The sequence below is a fragment of the Oryza sativa genome, chromosome 10 (genome assembly GCF_034140825.1).
Source record: "Oryza sativa Japonica Group chromosome 10, ASM3414082v1".
Classification (NCBI taxonomy): Eukaryota; Viridiplantae; Streptophyta; class Magnoliopsida; order Poales; family Poaceae; genus Oryza; species Oryza sativa.
In genome coordinates, this window is record NC_089044.1 from 10,389,993 (window position 1) to 10,410,000 (window position 20,008).

Sequence of the window (20,008 nt, forward strand, 5' to 3'; positions counted from 1 at the left end):
AAGGATCAAACTGAGGCTGTACATTCTCCTAGCCAGGGTCAACACCTATCTCCTCTAGAGTGACTGGGACTTCAGCAACATTTGAATCAAAAAAAGGATCAAACCAAGGTTGTACATTCTCTTGGCCGGGCAAGGGGACTTCCTCTTCTTGCCTCTTTGCTCTCCTCGAATATTAGACCCGCCTTGTGCAACCCTGCAGGAGCATCATTAATTTTCAGTAACTTCTAACATACATAGTGGAAAAAACCGGAGCATCATTAATTTTCAGTAACTTCTAACATACATAGTGGAAAAAACCGAACCGGACCGGTGGTTCGACGGGAAAAAACCAGAACCAGAGGTCTCCACGATTCGGTTCAACTGAAAGACCGGACATGCCCTCGACTCGGATTGAACCGGCTGAACCAGGCGGGTTTAGACTAAACCGGCCATTAAACCGGCTCGGTTGGACCGGACCAAGCAAATAAATGGGCCAACATTAAGGCCCAGCACATTGCCTTCAGGCCCACGCATGTTTTGTGGGCTTTTTTTAAGATAAAATGTATAGAAAAAGGGTGTGGGATGGAGATTCGAACCTAGGTCTGCGCATTGAGAGCGTGTTGCGCTAGCCATCCCAACCTTTGCTTTGTTATGTTTTAGAGAAAATACATGTTGGATATATTTCTATTGAACCGTGGTTCAACTGGCGGTCCACCGATCAGACCGTCGGACCGGTGAACCGAGGGGTCATCCGGGTCACTCACCGGTCCCGTTTCTTGCACTATGCTAACATGTCTATATAAGAAATGCAAGGAGTAAATGGAATGCATTTTTTTATTGCTGGAAATGACACAATCAACTCCAACAGCATTGAACAAGTAGATTCTCTGAACTGAAAATAATAGAGGAGAAAAAGCTAAATGCTAAATGCTCAATTATCAGCTGTGCATTCTCTAGTATTTGCCATCAGCTCAATTATCAGCAATGAGCCCACATGAGCTTTCATTGAGCTTGCTTCAATCATGTGAATTTTGACATTAAAGAAAACAAAACTGGGAGAAACTATTTTGCATGGACACGAGTGTTACAGCATTTATGCTTTCATAAAAAAAGAAGTTGCTTTTAGGTTGGAAAATGAAGACAATATGTGATTAAGTTGCTCGGAATGCAGAGTAAATCTGAAGTCTAAACTCTGAAATTTGAATTGTTGTACTTTCTGTTCTCAAAATTACTGGCAGCTATTCTCAAAAAAAAAAAATACTGACAGCTAAAATTCTGTTCCCACTCTGAAAATGCTGACACAGAAGGCATAGTATCAAGTATGCAAGCAATTATTTAGAGAAGAGAATGATCAAAAGTTAAAGTGCTCTTGCTAATTTCAGTTTCCTATTTGCATCAATTTCTGGTTAATACCTAGAACAATTTCCTGTAGGCAATTTCAGTACCATAACATAAGTTCATAGTAAACTGAAGTTAAAAGCAAATAATCATAGTTTAAGGACATAAATCTGGTAACAATTAGTCTATCAAATCCCTTCTCATAGCAAAACTGCATCTGTATTGCCTACAGTTCAGACTGGATACTGTTTTGCTGCCAATTCAAAGCACTCACATGTCCCCCCAAAAAAAATCACAAACTTAAAACATAGATTTTGACACATAACTAGAGCAATTCCATTTGAAGGAAGGCGATGTTTAGTTGCAAAAACTTCCAACTTTTCCATCACATCGTTCCAATTTCAACCAAACTTCTTGGCGTGAACTAAACACACCCGAAATGAAGAACAGAAATACAAAACTAGAAGCAAACAATATTCTTAAATAGCCAAACTGAACATAATGGCCTAATTATTCAAGGGCCTAATTATTCAAGGGCAAGCAACCTTGGGGAGAGAGTAGCCGAAGACGAAGCCACGCCGGCTCGCGCGGCCATGGCGGCCAGACGATGGAGGCGGTCCTGTACACGGCTGTGGCTACGACTGCCATCGCTAGCTTGCTGCGTGTCTGCCTCTGCCACCTGAGGATGAGGCTGTTGGGGGAACGGCACTGTGACATCGGCCAATGATCCACCGCCGTCCTGCGCCGTCTTCTTCCATGGCGTGAGAAATTTCCGCCACCTACCCACCCCGCCATCCATGGTCGCAGCTTGTCGTGGCAGTGGGCTTAGGCAACGACTTCAGGAGCGGGAGCAGTGGCGCAGGAGAATGAACTCTCCCACCCGGGGAATCTCTGCATCTTGGACCAGATGTTGATGACCCTCAGCCCGCAAATCATTACTCCAACTAACACCCTTTTGGCTGCAAAGTGATTATTCAAGCGTCATCAGCCATGTAGTCTAGCTCAACAAAATGGAAAGAGATTGAGAGAGATTGAGCAGATGTTTTAGATCCAACATACTCCTACGGTAGATGCTTGGTGGCTAACTTCACCACAAATTTGAAAAAATATATTCATGTACAGGTTCATAATGGCTACACCTACGGTACGCTACAACATGGTAAAAAAGGAACGATTTTGGTCAAGAAAACGTAAGGACCTAGTTGGGCACATACTGAATCATCAATCTGTTATCAAGAACAAGCAGGGCGAGCTTGCCTTGTTCTGCAGAACCTCAGCTTCCCAGACGATGAACTTGGCGAGGGACCGCCACCTCGACGCAGGCGCCGGCGTACACGCCGGCAGACTCGTTCGTCTTCTCCGGCAAGCCGGAGCAGTCGCCACCGTACTGGTAACTGCACGCGCGAGGCTGTTGGGATACTCGTAGGCTACGATAGCATAAATCAAAATTTTCTATCACGTAAATCAGGAACCATGCAAGTATTAGATCATAGATCGTTATCACTCGACGCGCTGCGCAGCGGAAGAAGACGTTGAGAAGTTGAAGGAACTCTCGTGAAGTAGCGCGCGTCGATGTAGAGGAAGTAGTCGATCGCACCGGCTCGACCTTCTCCTCCTCGTGCGTTCTCCTCGTCGTACTCCCCAGGGCGGAGCTAGAACAGAACCGAGGGGGTACACCACTATACAAAACTATAACATGTAGGGACACATTTGACTCATTAATGTTATTTTACCGTATATAGGTGGAATTACTTCACCTAAATACCTAAGAGCACCCGCAATGGTAAAGTAAGGTGCTATCTATAAAACATATACATCTCAGCAATAGACTCGATTAATAGTAAACCACCTTAATAGTATGTCTACATTGGTATCTATAACTCTGTCATGCATTGCCTCGTTTTTCTCTATAAACTATTTGTAAGTTAGTAGATAGTTTTGCTCTCTCTCTTCATTTAATACCTTCCAAGTAGGAAAATATGCTGACATGGATATCTTGTAGAGAGCCTATAGATAATTATTGTGTGTGCCCTAATGGTATTTTTAACGTATATAGCTAAACATTACTCTAATTAATGGTATTTTTAGCATAGCAGCACATTGCTCTAATTAATGGTATTCTTACACAGCTTTTGACAAAAAATAATTAATATTTGAGAAGAGAGCACAAAATTCTTATAAAAAATCAAGAGCAAGGGCCGTGAAGGAAAACAACAAGAATACTTACTATTTTGCTACGGCAGGCTGGTTCGTAATCTTACTCCAATTATAAAAAATTCCTAATTTTGATGTTGAATTGGCCGAACCCTAACCTATAATCAGGATAAACTAAAAGCACAATCAGCAATCACACTATCTTTTTTATTTTAGAAATTAGTTTGGAACAAATCTGGAAAACTGGATTAGAAGAAGAGTAGAAAGGCCGATACTTACTTTTCCTCGTTAACCGGAGACCGTGGCCTTGGATCAACACCAGATCGTGTTACTCTAGCCATAAGAGGGCAGCAATGGATGATGATTAGAGCTGTTGATGTCAAGGCTGTGACGGCGAGCGGCAAGCAGCGAGTCAGCGGTCAGGAGGCGACTGACGCGAGCGATTCCAGCGGCAGCAGCTGAAGCGGAAAAAGGAAAAGAAGAAAGAAATAAAGGAGAGATGGGCGAGTGTGGGCCGCGTAGCAATAATCGCGCAGGGATGGAGGAATCGAGGCGTCCCACCGCTGCGGACGAGGCAATGACTACGCGCTTTGACGCTCGAGAGCAACGATCTGCGCCGGCATGCACGCGCCTTAACCCACGCTGGGCTTTTTTTTTCTAGTAGGGGGTACACTGACTTGGGCCATGGGGGGTTCCTATACAGTGAAAACATGGGGTTAAGCAGTAAAAATGCAAATTGGGCCGGGTGCCTCGGAACCCCCTTAGTCCATTGGGCTCCGTCCCTGGTACTCCCACGCCGATCAGCACCGCAAACCAGCGGCGCCTCTACCGGTATCCACACGTATAGGGACGGAACGCCACGCACAGATGTGCTAGCACCCACGCGCGGCTAGGTTTTGCTCGGGGAGGGAAGTGACGGCTAGGGTTTCTCACGTGATGCAATGCCTCCGCCGGTCACACCCCTCACGAATATATAGGATCCATTACTCGGGCCTCCAAGGCCCGTAGGACTCCTATTCGGATCCCTATCCGAATTAAGCCCATATTGGATCTCCATCCAATCCCCTTATTTCGGCCCATTAAGCGTGCGACCATGTAGGTTCATATATATACTCGGCTGTAACCCGAAAACTCCTTTTCGGTCCACGCGTCAACAGCGGCCCCTGGCAGAACGTATTGACCCACTGGGCAGACATAAAGATCATATCGGCTGAACCTCTAGTGTATACTTGTATGAACCCCTTTGCCTCACGATATCGATTAAGCTCAAGGTTAGATATGTACCATCCTTTAATAGCTCAATCATTCACTCGAACCTGTCGATAGATTATATAACTTGTGATTGACTCCTCAATCACCTTTGGCATGGCCATGCACTTCCATAATCTACAACATCGAGGGGCCTAGAGATATCTCTCCATAGGAGGGGCAAATCCCATCTTGATTATTTATATCCCACTACATGTTTCATAGCATACCCGAAAACTACTTTTATAACTACCCAATCACGGAGTAGCGTTTAGCAGTCTCTAAGTAAGCTACTACACATGTTGGGAACCATGATAATCTCAGGTCTAAGGATTCAACACCAACACTAAATGAGATCACTGATGACACAACGCATATGGCTCTTGCAGTGTCTCATGTTGGGTCTATCCAACAACATGTTCACCAACATGTGTCCACATTATTAATTTGGTATCTCTATACCATGATCCATGAAACATAATCATCAATTAATACATGTGCTGATCATCTAAACATATTTGTTCCACATATGATATTTGATCAGGGATCCTTTAGAAATAGCAACACACAACATAAAGAGTCTCATGAAAGAATCACATATTCATTAACCAATAATGAGTTTATCTATTTCGAGGAACAAAGTCGGATAAATATGTAAACATAGTGTGTGATACAATCATCTCTATGATTGCCTCTAGGGCATATCACTAACAGAGGCGGCGGCGGCGGCGCGCCATTGGTGATCAATTCTTACATTGTGTTCAACGATTGAGAAAGCCAATCAAATTAATGCAAGATGAGTAGTTCCATGTTTTACCGAACACGGGCAACGTCGTGGACGGGCGGCAGGGTGATGAGGATGATGATGACGGAGGGCCAGGTGGCGGTGAGGAGGCCGCAGATGGCGCGGAGGTTGTCCTTGTACTCCGGGAGCAGGACGTGCTGGAGTGTGCTGGCGCGTTCGGGGAGGGAGGCGTCGTTGGCGCTGTCGTGCTGGAGTGGTCGGCCGCCGGGGACGAGGTGCAGGGGAGGCCGGCGATGGGGATCCGTCAAGGGAGAAGATTGGGAAGGGGAAGCCATGGCAGGGGAGGTGGGGAAGAGTGCCGCCGTCCCCGCCGTTGGCCCTGCCGCGGCGCTCGGGATCGAGATGGAGCGCCGCCGCCGTCATGCGTAGAAGGGGAACGAATCGGGGAAGAGGAAGGGCAAAATGGCAAATTCACGTGAACCTTAATTTCGCCGATGCTGTCGGAAACGACAAATAAAACGAAACGGAGGGAATAAAGACAATCGGCTAATAATGATGTAATAAAATATATAACAATATAATCCAGTAGAAACCAATCGGCTAGCAATAATATGATAGAATAAGCACTGATCCGAAGGTTAAAACATACATCGGCTGGAGGTCCGATGTCATAAAATTCACAATATTAGATTAAACAGTGAAACCTCTGTCGATATCGGCTAAATCCAATCTATATGCAATCTTTGTAAGCCGATGCAACGTCCAGATAACTCATCGGCTGAAACCCCGATGAAACCCTTATTGTAATAAAAAACAGACTAGAGATTATGACTCTTAAGCACGACTAAAGTCGATGCAACTTAGAGTATGCAAAGAAACATAATATCTAGACAATCAAGCCTTTGACTAATTTTTAGGGTGGTGGATACCTTAGCTAATCTAATATAGTAAAGCGATTTAGCCGGTACCGGCATTAACCCTAAAGGGAATAACAGCCGATACAAGTAAATCAAGATACTAAGACTAGATTAACTAAGAAATATGATAGATTAGACGCTTACACTAACAAGATCAGAGTGTCGAAGCCCTAGCCCCGCTGATGCAAGGCGCCATGATAGGAATAAACTCGTCGAAAAAGAAGAAAAGGTAAAAGGTGGCGATGTGCCGAATTGTATTGATCGTGGAGATAGTTTACAATAACCCCGGGTGTACATATTTATACTCATGGGTAAATACTAGTCTTTGTAGGATAAGAAAGAAACTTTCCTAAAGGATAAAAGGAAAACATAAAGTCCTTATATGACACTAAACACACTTTCCTACTAACAAACTATTCCTAATTAATAGATAACTTGCCACACCGTATTTTCCTTGAACTCGGTCTCTTCTGGATAAGCTTCCTTGAATAGATTAATTTCCTTAACCGAATATAGCAGGAATCCGACTACTGGTGACTTGACGACTCCCATCGGCCGATCCTAAAACTCTTAGGCCGATATTGATTTTAAGCCAATGATGATCTCGAGGCTTACCAAATTTCGCTGTTAACACCTTTACACTCGAGGGGGAGAGAAAATAAAGTTACACATCTCTCCTATTTATGAGCATTTTGGTGTGAATTATTGTTTCTTTTATATTAGAGATTTGTTAACACAAGATCTTATAAGTGTAAAAAAAATATAAAAAAAAGGTTGTCCCTCCACAGAGAGAAATACGATTGGAGGTGAGGCGAGGTGTGGGGGAGGAGGTGGCGCCAACCATGTTGGCGCCCTCCTCCTGCCACGTCGGTTCGTGTGTGCCACGGTGGCAAGGGCGCGGCACCAGAGAGACTAGTGCCATCCCGTTGGACGACGACGCCAGTGACTCTAGCGCCTAAAAAGGACTATTTTTGGGATACATTTTTTCAGGGAACTATTTATGAAATAAGTTTTTAAAAATAAACAAATTGTAAAAAATCCAAGAAACCCCGCCATTTCTGGGACCATGGGACCCCCTAATCCCCCACTGAATATTTCTTCCATGGATACACTGGATATGGATGGGGTCTGAGATCGGCTGGAGATGGAATAAGTGACCCTCAAAGTGATCGAAATCTAATCCGTGACCCTAAACCACAAAACCGGATATCTCAACCCCCAAACTCTTAAAACCGGTGCAATTTGACTCCCTCGGCGGTTTTGGAGGGCGGTTTCGCTGACGTGGCGCCTACGTGGCGATATTAACCAAGTCTTCCTTACATGTGGCACTTACGTGGCATTAGAATTGAAAAATATGTGTGGGACCCATTAGTCATTCACATAAAAAGAAATATGGGGCCCACGTGTCAGTCCTCCTTCCTTCTTCCTCCCTCTCTCCTCTCTCTCTCTCCCCTTCTTCCCTTCGGCCGGTGGCGCGCGGCGGAAGCGAGCGGCGGGCGGCGAGAGCGGGCGGCGGCGGCGCGCAAGTGAGGCCCAGAGCGGTATGGCGGGGAGTCGGCGCAGTCCGACGCGGCGGCGGCGGCGAAGCCTTCGGGCCCCTCCAAGCCCGTGCCGTCGTACGGGAAGCGTGGCGGGTTCGTGCCGCGGTGGCCGGAGGACTTCGGTGACGGCAGGGCCTTTCCGGAGATCCACGTCGCGCAGTGCCCGCTCGGCATGGGCCGACGCGACGAGAAGAGCGGCTCGAAGATCCTCGCACTCACCGTCAACGCCAAGGGCAGCGTCGCCTTCGACGCCGTCGTGAAGCAGGGTGAGAACGCTCCCGGAGCCCGGAGCTTGGCGCACTTGACGACGACGAAGATGCCGTCGGGGAGGACGCCCCTGTAGACGGCGCCGAAGTCGCCCTGGCCGATCTTGAGCGCCGGCGAGAAGTTGTTGGTGGTGTGCAGGATCTCCTCCATGGAGAACACCGAGCTCTGGAACTGCGTCGCGCTGCCCCTGCCCCTGCTGCTGTTGTACAGCCCGCACATTGACGCCTTCCCCTGATCACTGCCAGGCCCCGGCACTGGAATCATCAAACAGATTCATCCATCAATAATTAATTCCCAACTGCTTAGTTGTTGTTCTGAATTTTGAGAAAAAAAATTGAACCCTTTTGTGATTAAGATTTTAGAAAATGATTCTTTAAGCTCCGCACTAGCAATTCTGCCCCCAGAAAGTAAAGAATTCAGAGTAGTTGCGGCAATTGGATTATGATAATTGACTGCTTCCAATTCAGAGACAGAGTAGTTGCAGCAACTGGACTGTGATAATTGACTGATTTCTTGAACAGTTCAGAAACAGTTGCAGCAATTGGACAAATAATTCAGATTATATCCTGTTTGCTTGAGCAATTCAAATCTAGGTAATTAAGGACAAGGATGAAATAGCTGGAGAAGAAATGACCGAGGCGATGGATCGAGAGAACAATTTACATGGCGGCTTCTTGATCAACTCATTGGGTTCTTTCCTGCTCCTCCTCTTAGCGTTGCTGCCGGAGGCGGAGGTGGCCGACGACGACGACGACGAGGAGGAGGTCGAGAGCGAGCTGAACCACAACCCGATCCACGTCGCGCAGTACGCGCCCGGCATGGGCCGGCAAGACGAGAAGGGCGGCTCGAAGATCCTCGCGCTCACCGTCGACACCAAGGGAAGCGTCGCCTTCGACGCCGTCGTGAAGCAGGATGAGAATGCCCCCGGAGCTCTCGCTCGGCCTCCTTGCGCTCCGCCGTGGCGTGCCGCTCCCCGAGACGGTGGCGTTCTTCCACCACGTCCTCCCGTTGCTCCCCTCACCTGCGCCCCGCCGCCACCCGCTCGCCCGTCCAGCCATCGCCGCTCCGGGCCTAACTTGCGCGCCGCCGCCGCCTGCCGCCGGCCGAAGCTAGGCCGAAGGGAAGAAGGGGGGAGAAAGAGAGATGGGAGAGAGGGAGGAGGGCCCCATATGTCGGTGGCCCCACATTTTTTTTGAATGACTAATGGGTCCCACATATATTTTTCAATTGTAATGCCACGTAGGTGCCACGTTAACGCCACGTGTAATGAAGACTCGGTCAATATCGCCACGTAGGCGGCCACGTCCGTGAAACCGCCCTCCAAAACTACCGAGGGAGTTAAATTGTACCAGTTTTAAGAGTTTGGGGGTCGAGATATCCGGTTTCGTGGTTTAGGGTTACGGATTAAATTTAGATCGGTTTTGAGGGTCACGAAGTGAACTTATTCCGCTGGAGATTGAAGACCAAGTTTTCACGACTTGGGCCGACTATGAAGAGAAGCCCACGAGTTCAATCTTCCAAATTTGGCCTGGCCCACTTCCCCAACCTGCAGCTCAAGCCGGCCCACAGCCCACTCGGCCAATTCCCCAATTCTCCACCATTCCCTCTCCATGTCCCTGAAATCCCTAACCCTAGGCGTTCGACCGGCCGTGGACGCGGGGCCGACGGCCGACGGGAGGCGGCCGTGGACCGCCAAGGACGCAAGGTGGCGAGGCGGCCAACGCCCGGCGGCGACACCGGCTGACGAGGGCAGGAGCCAGGAGGCGGCGTGGCCCGTGGCCCCGTGGGCGTGCGGCGAGCGGCAAGCAGGCGGGACTCGGGAGTCGGCGGCGGCCGGCGAGCCACGAGCGGGCGAGGGCCCCGGAGGGTGGGAAGGGAGGCGGTCAGGCGGCGGTCGAGCGCCGGCGCGCCGCCGGGGAGGTGGCGAGACGCGAGCCGTGCCAGGGCGCCAGGCGGCGGTCCAGCGCTGCCGCGCCGGCGGTGAGGTATGTAAGTGTACTTTGAACTAGACATTTAGCCAATTTACATGTGAGACATGTTTCGATTTATGCTGGCGTAGTTTGTTCAGCCCCACTACTATTTTTTACTGGATCCGCCCCTGGTTTCAGCGTGATGAGCTACCGGAAGGGGTCGAAGGTGTGGGTGGAGGAGAAAGGGGAGGGGTGGGTGGAGGCGGAGGTGGTGGAGGTGAAGGACAGGGCCATCGTCATGCTCACCAGCCATCGGAAGAAGGTGCGGCAATCCAATCCCCTACTCTGCCTTTATGGCTGTTTAAGTTTGCGTCGTTCTGTTTGGGATTTTTCGTGGGTTCCGTATGAGTTTGCTTCGAGTATGATTCGAGACTATAGGGAGAGGCGCCTGTTTTTGTTGTTAGTTTGATCATGAATTAACCTCAGTGAACTGAGGCAGTTCAAAATTCTAATATGTATCTTTTGAGTTGCTTTGGCGTAAACTTTGCACGTCACACCACAGGGAGAAATAACTGAATCGAAATGGTGGAGGTTGTGGTTGCAGATGTTTAATTTAAATCTATCGCTAATTTACACAATAAATTCGACATGGTCACCAGTTCGCTCGATGGGAGTTTTTGAAGTGCAAATGGTAGCATTCCCGGGGTATTGTAATTTGGATCAAAATCTTGAAATCCTTTGCCAGTTGGTTTTGAATTTTATCAGCTTGTTTGTAATTCTGCAGAACTAGTTTGATGCTTCAGTTAGAGTACTTCTAGATAGTTGTATGAATTTGTAACTTCACTTGTTATGTTCTGCAAGTTACCTAGATTGCATGATCTGTGAAATTCAAATGCATTAACATCGATGACTGTGGACAATTATCAACATATTTTTAGTTAGGAAAAAGTACGAATTACCCCCCTGAACTATCGCGGTCGTCCAAATTACCCCCCTGAGCCACAAAACCGGACATTCTTCACCCCCAACTATGCAAACCGGACGAATTACCCCCCTCGACCCAATCCGCGGTGGTTTTGGTCTACGTGGCGTACGCGTGGCAGTCCAGTCAGCATTTTATTTATTAAAAAAAATGTAGGACCCACATGTCATACTCCTATTCCACTAATCCTCTCTCTCTCTTCTCTCACTCTTCTCCTCTCTCTCCTCTCACTGTCAACTACGCAAGCGGCGGGCGGAGACGGCGAGGCGAGGCAGCGACGGCGGCCAGGCGAGCGCGGCGGCTGAGGACGCGAAGCGGCGGCGAGGAAGGGCGGCTGGGTGGCGGGCGCGAGCGGCGGCTGGGTGGCGAGCGGCGGCGGCTCGAGGCGTGCGACATGCGGTGACGGGCAGACGCAGAGCTAGGGGCCGTGCGACCGGCGGTGATGGGTGTACGCGGAGGCGCCCTGGCGGAGCTCGCTCGGACGGCCGATGACGGGGCCGGAGGCGGAGCGTGCGTCCGGTGGCGGAAGAGAAGGGGGAGCGAGCGGCCGGGAGCCTGCTGCCCCAAGCTCCGTCCGCGCGGAGGAGGCGAGCGTGGTCGGCGTAGGCGGTTGGCGAGGTGAGGACGGTGGCGCGCGGGGGGGGGGGGGGGGGGGGGGGGCGAAGGACGGCGGCGGCCGGCGATAGAGGCGGAGGCTGACCGGGCGCGCGGTGGGCGGCGGGCTCCTCCACGTCGTGGGCGCGCGGTGGGCGGCAGCGCGCGGGAACACGCGGTGGGCCACTGCCGCCACCGCGGGCTCCTTGTCGTTGGCGCGCGGTGGGCCGACGCGCGGTGGGCCCCCGCAGCCACCACAGGCTCCTCCTCGTCGGCGCGCGGTGGGCGGACGCGCGGTGGGCTCACCGCCGACCGGAGTCGTGCCCGCGGCCGCTCACACCGCCGCTCGTCTTCAACCGCCCGCCCCCCGCCCCCGTAGGCCCGCCTCCGCGCGCTGCGTGCGCCGCCATGCGCCGTCGTGCGCGCCGCCGCGAGGGATTGTGGCCGACCGCCCACCCCCGCCCCCGCACGCACGCAGGTGGGGGGCGCGGAGCGGCGGCCGCAGCCGCGGCCACGACGAGCAGCCGCCCCTGGCGCGGGGACGGATGGAGGCGGGTGCGGGCGGCGGCGCGGGATGCGGAGACGGAGGTGGAGGCGGCGGCTGGCTCCCGTGTTCCGCTTCTACCCGACGGAGGAGGAGCTGATATGCTTATACCTCCGCAACAAGCTCGACGGTTTCCGCGACGACATCGAGCGCGTCATCCCCGTCTTCGACATCTACTCCGTCGACCCGTTGCAGCTCTCAGGTACCAGCACACGCGTGTACCTACTTTTGCCCGCGGCGAGGAGGGGGAGCGGATGGTTCTACTTCTGCCCGCGGCAGGAGCGGGAGGTGCGGGGCGGGCGACCGAGCCAGACCACGCCGTCGGGGTACTGGAAGGCGGCGGGCACGACGGGGGTCGTCTACTCCGCGGAGCCGTGGCCGCGCGCCGTTGGGAACAAAGACCGCGTGGAAGATGATGAGAGAGAGAGAGAGGGGGGAAGATGGAAGATGAGGTCTTACAGGTGGGCCCCACCACTTTTAAAAAAGAAAATGCTGATTGGATTTCCACCTCAGCACCACGTGTATGCCACGTAGGATCAATACCGCTTCAGATTGAGTGAGGGGGGTAATTTGTCCGGTTCAATAGTTTGAGGTTTAATATGTCTGGTTTTGTGGTTCGGGGGGGGGGGGGGTTAATTCGGACGACCACAATAGTTCAGGGGGGTAATTCGTACCTTTTCCTTTTAGTTAACTGGAAATAGCTGTGCTATCAGTTAAAATTTAACTAGTTTGAGTTGTATCTGTATTATGCTATCGTTTTGGTTTGCAATGCCCTGCTTTACCAGGTTAGGCTCTCTTCGGCTGTTGATTTTGTAGTTGTCCTGGCATTCTTTATAATTTTGTATGGAGGGTGGAAAATTGTTTTACCGATGAATTCTGATCCACTCTGTTTACACCCAATGATCTATTTGGGTTCTTGATTTCCGGATTTCATGCCATCCTCAGTGAAAACATTGAAGTAATTTCACGTTGCAACCAAATTATCTATACTTTATTATTTTATTATCTATACTCCTTAAAAGGACTCCAATGATGGTGGCAGTGAATCTGCCACCCCACCTACTCCCATGTAGATTTTACATACTACCCCTTAAACTTCTTAATATTACATAGCAACTAAATCTAAGTGAAGAACCACATTTAAATTTAAATTAAGGTGGGTATTCCCTATTGCAAAAAGGCAGGTAACATATACATTTCATCAAAAATATGTTATTGCTTATTTTAGGCAATATTATGAAATTTTCCTTTTATCTATCCGTAGCAAAGCACGGGCATTTGTCTAGTATTATATTATATACTATTAAAAGACAGTAGTGGTGGTCGTGAGTCTGCCAGCACCACCATCACTTACACATGGGCCCTGGTATAGTACAATAGTACAACACATGTCAATATTCTGCTTGCTCTTTGTACTTGTTAGGCTGTAGGCCGTAGTCTATAGGAGGAGAGGACATTGGGATTTGGGTGAGTCTATGAACTTTGTAGGCTGGAGCTCTTGAATTTTCCAAGCATGTCAATTTTTTTTTGTTTTTGTTCTTTAAGAAGAAAGATCTTGTTTCAACCAATTGAAAACAATTATTTTCAACAAGGACATTATTTTGCTATTTTCAATATCTGTTGCAATGCACGGGCATTTGGCTAGTGTTGATATATGTATTTATTTCTGTACAGAAAAAATGAATTTATAGTTTTTTCTAACAGAATTATTGAAAGTTTATTTGTTTTTAATATTAAAATTTGATGTAGTTAGTTTATTCTTCCCTTCTGGTTTTCAGATTACAGTTTTGGCAGAGAAGTGTCTGCCCAGGGACACAGATGAAGATCTAGGTGGGGGGCATGTCGATGACATGACCAAACTGACTTATCTTAATGAACCAGGTGTTCTATACAATTTGAAGAGAAGATATGCATTGAATGAGATATATGTAAGTTGTTCACTGGCTCTGTTGTTTTTATTTGTCGAGTGACACTTGCATACAACAAAAACATATTTTTGATCTGTGAATCCTCGTCGGAATTTCTTTGCTAAGACACACTTCACATCTAATTCTCTATTTCTCATGAGACAAGGCTGTCCTTATGATTATAATTATTAATGATAATCTTCTTTCAACATGTGTTGTCTTAGTAAATACATCTACTTTTGTTTTGCTGCTAGCTTCTCTTTGTGACAGCCTTTTCATTCTTTTTTTTTTTGAGATAGACATACACTGGAAGCATCTTGATTGCTGTTAATCCATTCACGAGGCTTCCTCACCTGTACAATGAGTACATGATGGAGCAATACAAGGGTGTCCGACTAGGGGAGTTGAGTCCACATGTTTTTGCAGTAGCTGATGCATCATACAGGTTTGGATTACATTTTGATTCAGCTTAAGTGCCCTTAGCCTCTGTTTGCATGTACAATTTGTTTTCTTGACGTTTATTGAGTTAATGTAGGGCTATGGTGAATGATTCCCGGAGCCAGTCAATCCTGGTTAGTGGTGAAAGTGGCGCTGGCAAGACTGAGACAACAAAGTTTATCATGCAATATCTTACGTATGTTGGTGGTAGAGCTGCTATTGACGATCGAACTGTTGAACAGCAGGTTCTTGAAGTAAGTTTTACCTTATGTTTTCTCCACTGTAACAAATGGATACTAAGAGTTGTGCATATTTAGTTGTCCAAAGTATTTTTGGTTGATACTTGTCAAGGCATTTTCTCATAACTCATAACTCATAAGTCTTTTGTTTCTTGTTACTAGTCTAACCCTCTTCTGGAGGCATTTGGCAATGCAAAAACAGTTAGAAATGACAACTCAAGGTGAGTATCAGTCATAAGGTGACTTGCACAATGCTGTTGCAATTATATGCAATAGTTGGGAATATATTCCTCGACATTAAACATGGTACTCCCTCCGGCCCAAAATATGGCAACTTCTAGCTTTCAAAATTTGTCCAAAAATATATTAACTTCTACACCTACTCCCTCATCTCAACCAATCACAACCATCTCTCATTGAATTTCTCCAACTACTTCCTCAACTTAATTAATCACAACCACCCCCAGATAACTCCATCTATTTCCTTGATCAACTTGCAAAACTCTAGAAATCCTTATATTTTGGAATGGAGGGAGTATAAATGATATTTCGCAGAATATACTATGGCTTTTACCAATTCATAGGGCTCAACCTTTCTCAATGTTTTCTTTGCATAATCTGAATTTACAACACTTTTTGGTTGCAGCCGGTTTGGCAAATTTGTGGAGATGCAATTTGATGCAAATGGTAGAATATCTGGGGCTGCTATTAGGACCTATCTTTTGGAAAGGTCCCGTGTTGTGCAGATTAATGATCCTGAAAGAAATTTTCATTGCTTTTATCAGTTATGTGCGTCTGGAAAGGTACCTGTACCAACCATTGCTATTGCACATTTGCTTCACTTATTATGTGCGTACTCGTGTGAGTTCCATTACTGCACGGTTTGGTTATGGGCTATTTGTGAATTCTGCATTAAATGTTGAAGAATTTGCTTAGAGTTAAATTATACTGGTATCCCGTTGGCCCGTTCCAACCTACACCTTATTCATTTCACCCATTTTAGTAGTTATTGGTTCAACTGGTATGTGTTTATGGTGACACCCATTTCTGTCATATAACTAAAGAATTTTGGCTTGCAATTTATTACTGAAATTAGTTTTATTGCCAAAATATTTTGCATATCAGAGAATAAATTGTGAAAGATGTATTCATTGCTGAAACACCCCCTTTGTTCTACCAAAAAATGAGATTCTTGCCGAATAATATATCCATTTGAACTTAGTTTTAAAGACAAGTAGTTACCCAAACACTAATTCTTTTTGATTGCTTCTAATGAGATTATCGTAATCCACCTCAATATCAAAGCCTTAGTTAAGCACGGAGAACATTGTATTCTAGAAGTTGTATAATCTGTTTCAATTCAGTATATTATATCTAATTGTACAGTTGATTCCACACAGTTCTGAGTTGTTTTTTAAATTTTGCATTTGTTTGTTCGTGAAGGATGCAGAACTGTACAAGCTTGGTCACCCAGGGAGTTTCCATTACTTGAATAAAAGTAAGACATATGAATTGGAAGGAACAAATAATGAAGACGAGTACTGGAAGACAAAAAGGGCAATGGATATTGTCGGAATTAGCAGAAATGATCAGGTTTCTACAGAACCTGAACATACTCAGATGTTTCATGGAAAAAGAATAACTAAAGAAAACCAGTGCATATTATGCATACTTTTCCTTTTCTTATTCCAGAAATGAATGTGTATGTTGTACTTTGTTCAGGATGCTATATTTCGGATACTGGCAGCCATTCTTCATCTTGGCAACATTGAGTTTTCTCCTGGAAAGGAAATTGATTCTTCAAAAATTAAGGATCCAACATCAAATTTTCACCTTCAAATGGCAGCCAAACTATTCATGTATGAATTTTTTTTACATAAATGATTGTGACCCTTTTTTCCCATCATCGTCCTCATTGGTCCATAACAATGACTCAAAAGTTGTATCGAGTTCCAATCTCTTGATTCTTGAAGCGTTATATTTTAATGCTCCAGGGCATTGAGGTTATGGACGTAGATGTTTCGATCTTTGGTTTCTTGCAGACGTCACAAGCAAAGAATACACTTTCCACCCTATGTTAATGACTTACTGTAAATGTGGATTACAGCCTATGGTCGATAATTAAAAACTGGCTTGTTTGCGCTCCTGTACATGCTATATGCATTTATGGATATTATAATTGAATCGTTTTAGATATTTTGTTTAGCTTGTATTGATGAATTTTGATTGCCTGATTAGCAAAGTTTACATTTTTGAACTGTCCGCATTTACTGTTTTGACATGCATTTCTGGAAAAGGATCATGGAATAAACACCAAATTAAGTGAACATGTTGATAATGTACATTAAGGAAAATGCATGCATGGATAATATCTTGTTATGCCTAAAATATTCTTGGTCATTTTGAATCATATATTTTCCACGTAGCAGAAATTATTTAATACTCTGGGAGTGGAAGTACCTTTCCACAGTTTTATTTGTTCCTTATCGCTTCATTATTTCTATTTGAATTAGGTGTGATCCAGATCTGTTGGTCTCAACTCTATGTACACGCGCCATTAACACTCTCGAAGGAGCAATTATAAAAGCATTAGACTGTTCTGCAGCAGCAGCTAATCGTGATGCTCTAGCAAAGACTGTATATGCAAGACTATTTGACTGGTATTTTCACCTGCCTTCGTTTTTTCAAGGATATTGTGTGTTTTTGTAAGTTAACATTCTTTAATTGTTTCCAGGCTTGTTGAGAATATTAACAAATCTATTGGTCAAGATGTTGATTCCAAAGTACAAATTGGTATCTTGGATATTTATGGTTTTGAGAGCTTCAAAAATAACAGGTAATTAAGTATTCTGTCATTTAGTTTAATTCATTTACAGTAATTTTATAGCGATTCATAATCGAATATTTTTATTATATTTGATTCGTGAATATATTATTAGCAAATAAAAGGTCCTAGCTGACTGTTTTGTGTCAGCATTTCTGTTCACAATTCACCTATTTACAGTAATTTTGTGCCTTTTTCCTTGTTTGGTTAAGCTGGCCTTTTAAATGTCCACAAGCAGACAAGCTATTTAATCTGTGCTGCCAACTGGGTAAAATTGTGGGAAAAATATGGGATGTTTGGCTGCTGCATTTTTGTCTGTTTCCCTTTTCCTGATGAATCGTCTTTTATTTGTTGCTGCAGTTTTGAGCAATTCTGCATCAACTTCGCCAATGAAAAGCTTCAGCAACATTTCAATGAGGTATAGTGCATCATTCCCTTTAATGGAAACACAATATTAATTTGTATTTAAATATTTATCTACCTTGTCTTTCTTATCATTAAATACTACAAATCCCTTTCTTCAGCATGTATTCAAGATGGAACAGGAGGAGTACAAAAGCGAGAAAATCGATTGGAGCTACATTGAATTTATTGATAACCAAGATGTTTTGGATTTAATCGAAAAGGTTGTCTTGGCAAATTTATTTACCAAGTTCAGTATGGACAAATCACTTTATGCTTCGTAATTTGTTTTACTGTTGTAATAGCTGCCTTCTTTTTTTTCCCCTCTCTGGATCAACTTGTGTCTTCATATGCCATTTTATATTGATCAGATTGTCCTCATGTATTTGCATATAATGACACTTTTACAAGTTACTTAGTCATGTTTTTGAGCTGGTATTATGTTTGTTCTTTGTGCCAGTCTCGGTGGAATTAGTTAGCTGATGCGGGGTATCACTTACATCACATTAGCAGTAGTTGTTGAGTGTTTGACATGTTCGTCCATTGCTAGCACCAACTCGACCTTAGTACCGGCATGTCACATCCCTCTAAAGTATTATCACATATTGTCATCAGTTATAGTATTATACCAGGTTCTAAGCACACAACAATTATGTTAAAGCTTTTACAATGTATTAGAAAGAAACATCAGCTAGGCTTGACAGATCCTATTTATTCCATGCCATTACTCTTAACAGTTCGAACTTCCATCATTGAATAACTAGAAACATATAGACTTCAATGACCAGAATGAACATTCAACATGGCTTGGATTGTAGAATGCATTTCTGCATACAACTGTTGCACTTGCAAAATGTCTGCAAGCCCAAAGAACCAAAATGGCACATTGGTGATTTCAATATAATTATGCAATGATGCTATTTTGTAAAAATCTTGAGAAAATATGCTTATCGTGGCAACCGTAATTTGCTTCTGCAAGCTTTAATATCTACTGCATCAATAGTGTCCAGTGCAGTAATTATAAAAAAATATGGTTATTAGTGTTCAGATTATATCTATGTTATGTTTGCGAGTGGTGCATGCTTATGCGAGACAGTTTGGTGTTCAGTAATTTATGATTGGTGTCGCTTTTGAAGTTCTATTTTGCTTTTGCACCAGCCCTTATAACATGTTTTTGGCAGCCCAATGCTAATTCAATTGTATGTCCTTGCAGAAACCGATTGGAATTATTGCACTGCTGGATGAAGCTTGGTAAATCATTATTTTTATTTCTTCTGGAAAACAGCTGTTTTTTATTAACAAACATATAACGATTCTAATCTATGGTTGTTATTTTCTAGCATGTTCCCAAAATCTACTCATGAGACCTTTGCAACAAAGATGTTCAGGAATTTCTCTTCGCATCATAGGCTTGAGAAGACAAAATTCTCGGAGACAGATTTTACTATCTCCCATTATGCTGGGAAGGTATGTTAAGTAATTTTAATTAATTTTCCTGTATCAGGTATCAACTATAACAAAGTTGACCTTTTGCAGGTGACGTATCAAACAGAATCATTTTTGGAGAAGAATAGAGATTATATTGTTGCAGAGCACTGCAATCTTTTATCTTCGTCAAGATGCCCTTTAGTTTCTGGACTTTTTGGTACATTACCAGAAGAATCTTTGAGATCGTCGTACAAGTTCTCATCAGTTGCTTCAAGATTTAAGGTATCAGTAAAAATTTCTTTGCTTCTTGGTTATTGAAATTTATGTCTGCCTTACATGGTTTATTTGGTCGCATGTGCCATAAAAATATTATTTACTCTAGAAAAAAAATGTTGTTAAATGCATCTACTTCCACATTATGATCTAGGTAGTGATGAGTAGTGTGGCTTATGTAAGGAAAGGAACCAAAAAAAAAAAATCTCTCCACAATCCCATTTTTGCAAGGGATTTTCATGTAAAGGGGATTGCACTTGTTAGAAGCTATTTTTGCA

General features: G+C 45.2%; 2 protein-coding genes and 1 long non-coding RNA gene across 5 annotated transcripts in view; 1 reads left to right on the forward strand and 2 right to left on the reverse strand.

The window, feature by feature from the left end:
• Positions 1-1,447: 1,447 nt before the first annotated feature.
• On the reverse strand, positions 1,448-3,931 carry LOC107279074 (uncharacterized). 2 transcript variants are annotated; one of them, XR_010736889.1, is made up of 4 exons: positions 3,751-3,931; positions 3,545-3,629; positions 2,575-3,006; positions 1,448-2,276 (listed from the first exon to the last, which is right to left on the reverse strand). It is a non-coding gene; the product is annotated as an uncharacterized lncRNA (long non-coding RNA). The 2 variants fall into 2 exon arrangements; XR_003238897.2 differs by having other exon boundaries at positions 2,532-3,006.
• Positions 3,932-7,652: 3,721 nt separating this feature from the next.
• LOC107279075 (uncharacterized) lies at positions 7,653-9,482 on the reverse strand. The gene is made up of 2 exons (XM_026020807.2): positions 8,853-9,482; positions 7,653-8,443 (listed from the first exon to the last, which is right to left on the reverse strand). Exons 1-2 carry the CDS (start codon positions 9,403-9,405, stop codon positions 7,788-7,790), a joined length of 1,209 nt encoding a protein of 402 aa, XP_025876592.2. The 5' UTR covers positions 9,406-9,482; the 3' UTR covers positions 7,653-7,787.
• A 518-nt stretch (positions 9,483-10,000) lies between these two features.
• LOC4348352 (protein OPAQUE1) overlaps positions 10,001-20,008 on the forward strand; it is a 19,653-nt gene continuing 9,645 nt past the window's right edge. Inside the window, exons 1-16 of one of the 2 annotated variants that reach the window (XM_066304664.1) lie at positions 10,001-10,178; positions 10,298-10,421; positions 13,998-14,147; positions 14,426-14,571; positions 14,662-14,818; positions 14,966-15,024; positions 15,450-15,606; positions 16,247-16,396; positions 16,526-16,662; positions 17,317-17,463; positions 17,538-17,639; positions 17,988-18,045; positions 18,152-18,253; positions 19,243-19,280; positions 19,370-19,496; positions 19,566-19,739. In XM_066304664.1, coding sequence (XP_066160761.1) covers positions 10,302-10,421; positions 13,998-14,147; positions 14,426-14,571; positions 14,662-14,818; positions 14,966-15,024; positions 15,450-15,606; positions 16,247-16,396; positions 16,526-16,662; positions 17,317-17,463; positions 17,538-17,639; positions 17,988-18,045; positions 18,152-18,253; positions 19,243-19,280; positions 19,370-19,496; positions 19,566-19,739 — 1,824 coding nt within the window. In that variant the 5' untranslated portion in view covers positions 10,001-10,178; positions 10,298-10,301. The remainder of the gene's footprint in view (positions 10,179-10,297; positions 10,422-13,997; positions 14,148-14,425; positions 14,572-14,661; positions 14,819-14,965; positions 15,025-15,449; positions 15,607-16,246; positions 16,397-16,525; positions 16,663-17,316; positions 17,464-17,537; positions 17,640-17,987; positions 18,046-18,151; positions 18,254-19,242; positions 19,281-19,369; positions 19,497-19,565; positions 19,740-20,008) is intronic. The other variant, XM_015758583.3, reaches the window with a different exon arrangement.

Bases quoted from the DNA above. Each gene is read 5' to 3' on its own strand.
- LOC107279075 (XM_026020807.2), bottom strand. From the start codon at position 9,405: ATGTGGGACCCATTAGTCATTCAAAAAAAATGTGGGGCCACCGACATA. The intron at 8,444-8,852 runs GTAAATTGTTCT...TGATGATTCCAG, and splicing joins GTTGATCAAGAAGCCGCCAT to TGCCGGGGCCTGGCAGTGAT.